Source organism: Leuciscus leuciscus (genome assembly GCF_965113295.1).
Source record: "Leuciscus leuciscus genome assembly, chromosome: 18".
Classification (NCBI taxonomy): Eukaryota; Metazoa; Chordata; class Actinopteri; order Cypriniformes; family Leuciscidae; genus Leuciscus; species Leuciscus leuciscus.
In genome coordinates, this window is record NC_138742.1 from 12,324,822 (window position 1) to 12,337,245 (window position 12,424).

General features: G+C 35.8%; 1 protein-coding gene across 1 annotated transcript in view; it reads right to left on the reverse strand.

Annotated features, from left to right (window-relative positions):
- The window catches only part of selenoi (selenoprotein I), a 15,230-nt gene extending 3,445 nt beyond the window's left edge, over positions 1-11,785 (reverse strand). The window contains exons 1-9 of the mRNA XM_082144611.1: positions 11,626-11,785; positions 8,963-9,031; positions 7,791-7,899; positions 5,954-6,028; positions 5,130-5,392; positions 3,779-3,887; positions 2,428-2,476; positions 2,102-2,282; positions 1,432-1,614 (exon numbers count right to left, since the gene is read on the reverse strand). Of these exons, the coding sequence (XP_082000737.1) occupies positions 1,432-1,614; positions 2,102-2,282; positions 2,428-2,476; positions 3,779-3,887; positions 5,130-5,392; positions 5,954-6,028; positions 7,791-7,899; positions 8,963-9,031; positions 11,626-11,682 (1,095 nt within the window). The 5' untranslated portion in view covers positions 11,683-11,785. The remainder of the gene's footprint in view (positions 1-1,431; positions 1,615-2,101; positions 2,283-2,427; positions 2,477-3,778; positions 3,888-5,129; positions 5,393-5,953; positions 6,029-7,790; positions 7,900-8,962; positions 9,032-11,625) is intronic.
- Positions 11,786-12,424: the final 639 nt, after the last annotated feature.

Below are 12,424 nucleotides of genomic sequence, written 5' to 3' on the forward strand. Positions count from 1 at the left end.
TTCACTTAACTGAACAGCCAATCAGAGTTCTCTCTCTCTCACCGTCGGCCCAACGCCGATTCTACATGCAGAACCGGCCCAAAAAAACCAATGCCGTCCGACTAGAGCCAACGGTGCAGAACACACTGAAAAAAACAAGTCGGCCGATGCTCAAAAACAGCCCGACACGAACACGTTGGCCACAATCATTGGTACCCCTAGAAATTCTTAGGAGTAAAATATCTCTGAGGTATCCCCTTCATATTTAAATTTTTACATGAAATTATCCAGCCATGACTTCCTGTTTCACAGGAGTATAAACAAGGTAACACAAAGAATTCCCTAAATCATCCATCACAATTAGTAAAACCAAAGAATATAGTTCTACAGCAAAAGATTGTTGAGCTTCACAAAATAGAAAGTGGCTGTAAGAAAATAGCTAAAGCATCGAAAAGTCCCATTTCCACAATCAGGGCAATAATTAAGAAGTTCCAATCAACAGGATGCATTACAAATCTGCCTGCATGTATTGTCTTCATGACAATGGATAGTTCGAGTGGCCAAAGACTCTCCAGGGATCACAGCAGGAGAATTGCAGAAAATAGACATCAAAACACATCAAAAAGCACCTACATCACTACAAGTTTTTTAGGAGGGTTTCAAGAAAAATCCTCTGATCTCATACAAAAACAAACTCCAGCATATTCAGTTGTCAGACACAACTGGAACTTCAAAAGGGGATTGGGCTCTATGCTCAGATAAAAAAAAAAATAAAAAAAAAGAGAAGCTTTTTGGCAAACAAACATCAAAATCAACACAAAAATGGGTCACTGAGGACAAAATTAAGGTTCTTCCAAGGCCACCCCAGTCCCATGACCTGAATTCTATAGAGAACTAGTGGGGTGAACTGAAGAGGAGAGTGGACCTCATGAACCTCAGAATTTGAAGGATCTGGAGAGATTCTGTATGGAGGAATGTTCTCTGATCTCTTTGAAGTGTTCTCCAAACCATTATAGGCAAAAACAAAAGGCAAAAGGAGGTTGCAAAAAATATTGAATAAAACGGAGCAATTAATTGTGCCAAACATGTATTGGAGAAAAACATTTCATAATGAAAAATATGAAACACTTTGAATTGTTTTACTTCAATATTTTTCTTAAATAAAAGACCAAAAGGACTAACAATGTAGAATTATTTTCACAGGCTTCTTTGTTCATATTTACCAAGGGTGCCAATAATTCTGACCAGGACTACATCATTTTTTATATTTATTAATATATATGAAAAATTACATATACAGAATTATAATTTGCATTTTAATATGAAACATACTAATAACAAGGATTAACTAATGATTATTACATATAATTATAATTAATTAAAAATATATCAATATGAAAAAGATTCTTCATGACTAATTAACTAGGAAGTAGTCAGTGTGTCTGTACTCACCACTGACACTCCATAGTGTATGTGAGTGAGGAGGACTACAGCAGTCCAAATGTACAGGACAATCGTTTCACCATCATGCACAGTCCCAGATATCACTAGCAACACCACTAATGTCATCGGCAACAACAACAAAGTCAATGGCTTGCATCGAGTATTGCTCATCTGGCATACAATGAGCTTGCACTGAGAGAGAAAAGGAGAAAAAAGAGAGCATGTCAGGAGCAGACATTGACTAAATGCTTCAACTGGAACTGAAAGGCATCCATTGTCAAGGCAGAATGTCAGATTTCATTTATCGTGTTGGACAAGAGTCGCTAGCTGAGTGACAAGATGAATGCGGAAGATTTGGTTTTAAAAGCGAATTGTAAAACCTGCAAAGTGTTAGTTGTGTTTTTCATTAAGAAGAAGAATGTACCCAACATTCAAGAAATTGCCGCCCCCGAATTGTACTTTCGAATTATCGATTTAAAAGCAGTAATACCGGTATTACCGGTGTTGTCACACGTCGATTAACCGGTGAAAAATGTCCTTACCATCACAACCCTAGTGTGAACTTGGATGGGTTAAATGCAGAGGACAAATTCTGAGTATGGGTTACTATACTTGGCCTTCACATCATGTCACTGTCACTTTTATGCCACCAGACAGCTAGAGGACTGTGTACACTCACAGTAATGTTGGAGAAGGCTGTTCCCACCATAAGATAAAAGATTCTGGGTTGCTGATGGACAATGTCTGAAGGAGAAAGACTGATCCACAGCGTAGACAGCACAAACAAGAGGACGGGAGAGAAAAACGGCAACAAGGCCTCATACATCGAACTGTGCTTCAGGGTGTTATTCCGGTACGCCCTATACAGAGAGAAACAGTGAGAACAATCATCCCCGTTCCAAAGCATACATTATTTATCAGAACATCAATATGGTACAAAGAGTCATTTTCTATGTAGTGCAATATGTTTTAAATGAGGTGCAAGAGGTCTGGAATGAAACTTACTTAAAGACATTGTAGAGGCTCATTGGCAATGTTACAACAAATAAACAACCTGAAAAAAAACAAAACAAATATGAAATCATCCTTTAGGTGTGTTCACAATTGTAGTTTAGTTCTCTTGGTTCTTTGGTCTGGGCCCAAAAAAAAGATAATACATTCAGTCCTGGTTTGCTTAGCATTCACAGTTATTTTTAACATCAAACCTAAAGTTTGTAACGGAACTTGTCAAACATCCAAAACAATACTGTGTGCTGGGGTGGGCGATATGACCAAAATCTTATTTCACAGAATGAGAAATTAAAAATAAGAACAAAGAAGCAAATTACAATACAGTAGAGCAGGGTTTCTCAAACTCGGTCCTGAAGGGCCACTGTCCTGCACAGTTTAGCTCCAACCCTGATCAAACACACTTAGCTGTGAGTTTCTAGTAATCCTGAAGACATTGATTAGCTTGCTCAGGTGTGTTTGATCAGTGTTGGAGCTAAACTGTGCAGGACAGTGGCCCTTCAGGACCGAGTTTGAGAAACCCTGCAATAGAGCAAAGATACAAATTAAAAACACTTTACTTTTTTCAGCTAAAGTACCTTCATTTAACATGTAGTAAGAAATACTACAGAAATTCAACAATCAAGTGTATAACAAAAACACTGCATAGTCTTCACTATATGAATTAAATATGAACTGATTCTTATTAAAGATACAAAAGTGATTCAGTCAAGAGCAGCAAGTCATTTTCCCTTTGTCTTTTGTTGTTTGATTAACATTAATGAGACAGACAGCAGCTGTCCCTTAAAGACTGCACAGATCCAATTTACTGACACACATCTGGTTTTCACCAAACTGTTTATGTTCATTTAAGACATAACCGACTGTGTTTACGTGAATACTCCAGACGACAGGCATTTTGACATTATTGTGCGTCTATCTGACCACTCAAGCGCAATAAGACGAGAGAGAGAACTGAATTTGCGATTGCATGCTGTCTGAGGGAGCCTTTTCTTTTTCACAGCTTATTGAGCTCAACATCAAGCATGTCCCAGTCTTTATCACTCTTCCGTGTGTTTAACGCTTAGTACTGTTCTACGCAGAAATATATTCTAGACAGAAACCCATCTTTTCAGCGGTCTCGGTCCGCTTGTTTGGTGCACACCAGGGTTCGAATGGCAGCGTTCACACTTATTCAAATGAACCGCACAGAGCAATCGCACCAGGAATCATTTTAATCGAACCAAACATGCCAAGTGTGAACGCACCCTTAATTTGTTATTTGTTAGTTTGGTCTGAGAGCCAGTGAAAAAACAGCATATGACATTTAACTGTAAGATGAGCCAATGAAAGGGCAAAGTCCACTCACCAACAATCATAACAGTGAAGAAATCTCTGTAATAAACAGTCCAAATAACGGGTTTGTACCATGTTTCCACACCAACCAGCGCTGTTATAAAGTACACAACAGAGATAGTCTGAAAAGAACAAACAGAAAAGTATCATTACAACCTGCCTGGCAGTGCCTTTTTATGGTAATTATTTAATTCAAGGATCAATAGAGTATTAAAGGGATAGATCACCCAAAAATTAAAATTAGCCATGATTTACTCACCCTGAAGCCATCCTAGGTGTATATGCCATTCTTCTTTCAGACGAATACAATCGGAGTTATATAAAAAAATGTCCTGGCTCTTCCAAGTTTCATAATGGCAGTGTAAGGCTGTATGTCTTTGGAAGTCCATCAAAGCATCTATTTATTATTAAAGTGCTTCACACGTCTCCAGGGGTTTCTGAAGTGAAGCGATGCGTTTGTGTAAGAAAAATATCCATATTTAAAACTTTATCGCCTAAAATAACTAGCTTCCGGCAGATGGCTGTACGCATCGATTTACACAAAAAGAGTAACCCTTGACCTTTACGCACTTTGTATTCGTCTGAAAGAAGAATGTCATATACACCTAGGATGGCTTCAGGGTGAGTAAATCATGGGCTAATTTTAATTTTGGGGTGAACTATCCCTTTAATCTATTGTGTGTGACATGCTCATAAACTAAATTTTACCAGTAATAATTTTATAACATTTTTAAAATGCACTACCATGCAAAAGCTTGGGGTGAGCAAGATTTTGTTTATAAAAAAAAAAATATATACTTTTATTCAGCAAGGATGCATTAAATTGCATAATGTCAGTAAACACTTTTATAATGTTACAAAAGATTAAATTTCAAAGAAACGCTGTTCTTTTGAACTCTCTATACATTGAAGAATCCCTATCAATGTTGAAAGCAGCACTACTGTTTTCAATATTGATAATAAGAAATGTTTCTTAAACACCAAATCAGCATACAAGAATGATTTCTGAAGGATCATGTGACACTGAAGACTGGAGTATTGTATTGTAAAAACTAAATGTTTACATTTACAACTAAATTGTAACAATATTTCACAATATTAGTGTTTTACTGTATGTTTGATCAAATAATCGCAGCCTTGGTGAGAATAAGCAACTTCAAAAAAAAAAAAAAAAATCTTCCTGGATATTTGAATATAGTGCATTAATTAGATATTTTTATATTTTAATTAATATTATATCACATTAATATTGTCTTATGTTAAATATTATATTCAATATATCAAATAAAATAGCTATATTTTAATCTTTTGTAAAAGCCATGTTTTCTTTTCATTCAGCTTATCATCAGGTCATATTAAATTACCACTTGGCTGATGTCGTAGCCCCAGGGCAGGAACAGAATTCCAGTGTTGTACTTCTCCCAGTGAGAAAGTATGAAGGAAAACAGGACAACCCATAACAGATAATACAGCGTCACCACACTGACGCCTGTCTCACCCCGTCCAAAGACAGAGTACACTGTTGCGACGAAGAACACACATGCCCAGCTGTCCAGGCCATGGTCAAATAGTTCACCCAGCGGCGTGCTGGAGTTTGTTCTGCGGGCCTGTTTTCCGTCCACACCATCTGCATGCACACACACACAACAAAATATATTTAAGTCACATATGAATGCGTACACATCCGACAATCTTGCTACCACATCAGCATATTGTTTCAGAATATTCACAGCCCTACCCTTACAAAAAAAAATACAGTGCTAAAAAGCAAGCTTCATCAAATTTGCTACAATTCCATATGCAAATGTGTGATTTGAGGCTGTATAATGGTCAGATATTCCTGTTTAGTGAGTTATTACTGTATACAGCACACCTCAGCAGGTTTATAAATGTACGCAGGTGGGAGGAAAAATATGATTGTTGTCAAAATATCAGACCTGTGCATTAGGCCCTAGTACAAATGCACCCTAATAGACCTAATAATGTTGTTATTTTAGTTTTTCCTGTGTTAACAAGAATTGTGCATTTTTTTAAAATATTTTTTTGACAACCCTATTAGCAAGAATGTGTGCTAATAAATAAAACAAATGAATTAATTTTGAAAATGGATTCCCAGACATTTAGACCACTAGTTGACAGAAGAGTCATTAACATTAGTATTATTTCAAAAACAAAAAGACACACTTACCTAAAGTATAGGCCAGGAAGTTGAACAAGCCAGCAGCTACCCACACCCAACTTGGCACATGTACATTGCCGTGCCCTGTGCCACACAAGAACACCCAAATAATGAATCCCATTTGAAAGTAGGTACTCAACTACAGTAACAGTTACACTTTAAAAGATATTGAACTTTCATTTTCACACTGTCGATTCGATTTCGATTCACAAGCTTGCGATTACATTTCGATTCAATTTGAGTCAATAACAATTAATCGGATATTCATGAATCGGATATATGTCAAGTACAGTACATGGCAAATTTTCTCAAGAAAAATAAATCTCTTAAATAATGCTGTAAACCCCAATGTTTGATATTCTTGATGCAGTTCTGCACCACTGTTTGTTGTTAGGATGACAAAAAGTTACATTTTTAGGGTGGCCCGCCTGTGCGGCCTAACAACGCTCGTCAATCAGATCAAAGGAGTCGTCCTCACTGTTCACAGAAGACGAGTGAGAATTCCAACGCAATGCTTAGATTTAGACATGAAAGAGTGCGTCGAGAGATGCAAGTAGCTAAACATTAAATATTAACGATAAAAATGTTCAGCTACCGACAGTAATATCCAGTGATGAAACTAACTTTATGAAATTTCATTTTTTTATAAAAAATATGCCATTATTTACATGATTAATGTCAATCATAACTGAATTTGACAAGCGAAGAAACTTTTTTTCTTTTTCTTTTTTTTACATATTACACGTATGAATAAGAGTGAATGTGTGCATATTTAAAAAAAATATATATTCTTTTTAAAATAATTTATTTCATAACTACAATGGACCTGAAACATTTACCATTCTTATTTCTTTTTCTTTATTTCCTTAAATCCCTTTTAATCATTTATTTCATTCCTTTAAATAAAACTAAAAATAACACAAAATATTGCCATTGAATGTGTGGGAGACGTGGTACAAAGTTCTGTTTATTTATCAACTGAGAACAGAATAGACAAAAAGATCAAATCTTGGGATTTAAGAATCAATTTAAATTGAGTAATCGAGGTTTTTTTTACCCAGTCCTCACTAAAAATTACAATGAATCCTTTAAATAATTTGCTGTAATTTATATATTACATTTATAAAATATACATTACAGCAATTATTTTAATATACATCTTTATTTAATCATTATTCAGAGTATTAAGTACAAATTAACTAAATATTTTGCCATAAAAAGTTACCCAAAATGGGCAACAATTGTTGCATCTTTTTCTTTCTTTTTGGTTCATTTATGAATAATTAATTTAACTTTTCAATGCTACACATCAGTGAAAAGACCATTTTGAGAGACCATATTTGATTATTGCTTCAATTTGCTCAGCTGTAAAACTGCAAGCCAAATACACTACGACTTTATTACTCCTTAATGGGAAAAATATATTTGTTACTGGAAAAACTACACAAATGTCACACTAATGAAATACATAGTTAAGTTTGTAGTATCTCTACTTTTAATTATTCACTCCACAACACTGAATGTACAGTGTGTTTAAGCTCTGTAATGCACATGTGAGTGATCTGGGAATGTGTACAAATGTGGCTGTGCATGATGACTAGTTGATAATTGTAAGAATGATGAGCTGGAAGTGAGACCTTGATCCTTGTCATATAAAAAATTAACATACTTATACAACACAAAGACAGAGGTAAAATTTTCTCTTATCATTGTACATCACTAATTTAGTAGGTTATAGTTGTAATCATTAAAAATATGTTAAGGGCTCCAAGCTTTGAGGAAAAGGGCATTAACCAAGAATACTGCATCACAACTATAACAATCATACACAGTTTATTGACCTCACCTGAGGCATCAAAGTTAAAGTCGAAGAAGGACAGCAAGGTGAAGGTTATTACCAGGAACATGAACCCTGTAAACGTGATGAGGTTTGGGGCAATCCATGTAGGCAAAACCTGAGACACAGAGAGAGAGAAAGAGAAATTAGCAAGTTGCAAACAGTCTGCTCCTCCTCGCAGGTAATCAGATCCAGACGGAACATTCATTAATGTTGCATATATGCATTTCAATGAAAGCAAAACACAGCGTAATGTTATGCTTTGATGTGAAATACCACAATACATTTATGGATTCAAAATATTTTTTATAAAGATTGACAATAAATCCAACTATTTAATAACAATATATTATAAAATAGAATATAATTACAATACATTTATATTAAACATTATGAGCCAAAACATTATAACAACCTGCTGTTGGTCCTCTGCGGTCATAGACTCTACAAGACCCCTGAGGGAGTCCTGTAGTATTCCCATACTCAGCAGAGTGCCATGCACTGTGTGTTGTGACACATTCCTTCCATAACCATCATTAAAATTGTGTGACTTGTGCCACAGTAGACCTTCTGTTGGCTCGGACCAGACTGGATAGCCTTCGGCGGTTTGACTGGATAGCCACCCTGTCAGCGGTTTGTCCATTCTCAGACCACTGTTGGCAAATTCTCACCACTGCTGACCGGAAGCAACCCACAAGCCTTACTGTTTCATAGATACTCTGACCCAGTCGCCCTGCCATAACAATCTGGCCCTTGTCAAAGTCGCTCAAATCTGTATTCCTGCTCTTTTCTGTTGCATCCAACACATTGATTATAAGAACTGATTGCTTGCCTCCCATCTAAATCTACCCAGACCTTAATATGTGGCCTTGTTAGGAGATGCTCAATGATATTAACTTCACCTGACTGGTCATAATGTTTTGGCTTATCATTGTATAATTAATATAATATATAATTGAAATATATTATAATAAAATATTTTTGTTTTGTCATATTTGAAAGGACCTTTGTGTATGTTTGCCCTAATTTCAGTCTTGAGTTTTCATGCATCCATTATTTGTGTAAATAATAAATTATTATTTAAATAGTACATTTTAAGTAGCGACATTCAGTAGGGACAGAATGCCCTTGTGCATTCTGGGTAACATCCAAAATGACAATCGTGACTCGAGCGTTCTCACCTTAACCACTGAGTTCCAGAAAGGGTGCATGACGTAGATAGAGAGAGGGTTGGAGTCCACCGCACTGTACTGTAAAGAAGAGAAACATGACAAGATGTGCAGAGTAAGAAACTACATTAACACCCAGGTCAAGAAGCGTGAATGTTGAAAAGTGCTAACAACAGAATATGACACAGTGTTTCTGCTGACTTCTGATGAGATTATAAAAAATGGTAACTACTCTAACCTCGAGACAATTTAGAATGGCTTGAATGTAATAAAACCCTTCATATATGAAACTCTTCACTAAAGCACATTATAATGTGTGGTATGATTCAGGGGTGAAGGCAGATCACTTTTCAACTGCTGCCCCCCCCCCCCCCAGCATGTGTTCCCTGCGTGAGGTCACACTTGGAGCTTAGGGGAAGGGTGGCCATTGAAGCCTCGAAAACATCTGGATCTGGGAAGGTCTGTACAAAAACCAAAAAATATACACTAAAAAGGCATATTATTATTATTATTATTATCAGTTCAGTTTGCTTGTGTAAAAAACACAGTTTAGTAAAGAACAATTTAATGTCAGAAAATTAAAGTACACAATTTAACACAATATTTACTCAAAATACATATAAAAAAAAATTAAGCAAAAATTGATTGCTATCCATTTACAAAGATGTTTCTAGTGTCAGCCATGCACTCTTGCATTTTCTAAAAATTGCTTTCTAAACATTTTGCTGTACAGTGTCGATACAGGGGTTAAGGGGTTAAAAATAAAATTGCGCAAGAGGGAGTGAGTCATGTATGTTCAAGTGTGTGCAAACATGCAGAGCAAGAATAGCACATACCAACTCGGCAGCCCGTACACCTAACAGCACAACATCAGACCAAGAGAACATTACACCAGGAGACACAGAGGGGTCAAAGCTACTTTAATTCACAAATAATCACTCAGAAAAGCAGAAAACTCTGCATCACACCCAGGAATTCAACCTCTCGACCCCTCTAGTAGTTCCACACCCTTTTACCCAAACTATCCTGTTCAGAGAAGCCTAACACCATCGTGAATGTTTATCAAACAATAATGATCATCTTTTAGTGTCCAATAACTGATATGCGAAACTGATTCATAATTGTTTATTGCAGGTATTAAAGACAATAATTAATAATCACCACACAATAAAAACATAATACGCACTATGAGAATTTCAACAAAAACAATATTGTTAGTAGGCCTAGTTTTTTGAGATATGAGCAGTTATATATATTTTTGAGATCATTGTTTTGGCCCCAGTTTATCTTCAAATGCATCCTGCTTCATACAAAACATTAAATAAGCAAGCAAGTCATATTTTCTGTTGTTTCTTGTTGAACACAGCTGTATATAATGGCATTGTAGGCCCGGGGGCTATTAATTAGAGATCCATTAAATGCTGGTCACTTACAGAACATACACTACCGTTCAAAAGATCTGGGATTTTTTTCCAATGTTTTTGAAGGGAGTCTCTTATGATCACCAAGGCTGCATTTATTTGATCAAAATAACAACAGTGATATTTTGAAATATAATACCATTTAAAATAACTTCTATATTTGAATATATTTTAAAATTAAGTTTATTCCTGTCATGGCAAAGCTGAATTTTCAGCATCATTCCTCCAGTCTTTCAGTGTCACATGATCCTTCAGAAATATGCTGATTTGCTGCTCAAGAAACATTTCTTCTTGTTATTATCAATGTTGAAACCTGTTGCCCTGCTTAACATTTTTGTAGAAAGCATGACAATTTTTTTTAGTGTAGTGTAGCCTATATTGATAAAAAATTATAGATTAAGTGTGAGTACTGGTAAAAAAAAAGAAAGAAGATAAAAACTATGCTCGGTCTACCACAACCCAAGAGTCAGGCCACAGACTAACCAAGCTAATGCACTGGAGAATTTACTGTGATAATGTTAAATTATAATGATCATGAACACAAGTCACAGGTCGTGTATATATGCAAACATGGATAAACAAAAAGCTTTGCATGTCAATCCTGCCAGGTGCTTCTACTGTAAATATTATCAAAGCACTGACACTACATTGCCATCTACAGACTGGTAATGCGTGAATTTTAAATTAACAATCGAACAATTCAAGTGAAAGCACTGAGAGTGTGTGACTCACATGCAAATCATGTCTTAACCATAGATCCACGTTGGAGGCGGAAACAGTAGCCCATCCCTTTACAATTCAACCCGGTTTACAAACTAAACATAACATAGTACGTAGGTCAACTTAAAAAAAAAAAAAAGAAAAAAAAAAAAGGACACTCTGTCCAGCTGGTAAAAGTACACAGTCGCCTAAGGTTTAGAAATGAAGATCTACTTTCACTGGCGGTTTCAAGTCACTGTAGTGCTACCACACCACTGAATTAACCGGTTAATTCCACTGATATATCTTTTGAACCTTCAAATTTTAAGTATAAACACTAATAACTAAAAGATGAATCAATTCATCTTACAAATTCGAGGGGAAATATATTGTTTTTCTTTAAAGGTGACAATAAGCAGCAGTCGTCCTTTCTAGAGAGCAGCACACACCGGCAGACCTCATGCTTTCAATGATAGCATTACAGCCCGGCACAGCTAGCCGACACCCTAAACTCATACACACTGTGCAGAAAAGAATGGATAAGAAGGGCCTCACCTTATATTTATCAAAACCTGAGAGTTGCTCTTGGGTGACATAGTCGTAGAGAGCCATGATGACCGCTGCACGGCTCTGAGACTAACCGAAATTCACCACCCGTGTCAGGGCTCACAGTATCCGCAGTGCTGCGCGTGAGCGGTGGCTGTGCTGTGGCGTGACGCCTGAAACTCCGCCCACAATCCAATGCGTTTTTCAAAATAAAAGCCGACGTGGAACTTCCAGTTAACAGTGGCACAATTTATACAGTTAAAAATATATTCTAATTCTAAATATAAAAATATAAATTAATATAAACTCACCAAACTAATGTAAACTAATATAAACGAAATTTTTTTGGGGGAAAATATTTAGTTTCTATTCAGTTACATTATTACGTTATTATATGTGTAATACTTATACAACATATTACTGTACTGGTTATTTATTATGTATTACACATCAAAAATATTTAATTTTAACTTTAACTTTTTTCTCTAATCTTTTCCACTGACCCCCCTAACACACCTGCTGCGGGGACTTTTAAATCCCTGTTCTAGTCTACATTAAACATTTACAAATGTAGCCCTACACAGACTAAATATGCACCGTAATACAAAAACATTTTCAATATTTTACACTGCGTGAGTTTAGTCCGGGGTTAGTCACACTTTTTTATTTCTGTGAGTAGGTTCACTTTTTAAATTTAAATTGCTCTATAAGCATATACCTTAAATTTATGGATACAAAACAGCTATTTAATAAATAGTTTTTATTGTAAACAGATTATTTAAATTATGTATGAGCACATGGCTCACTT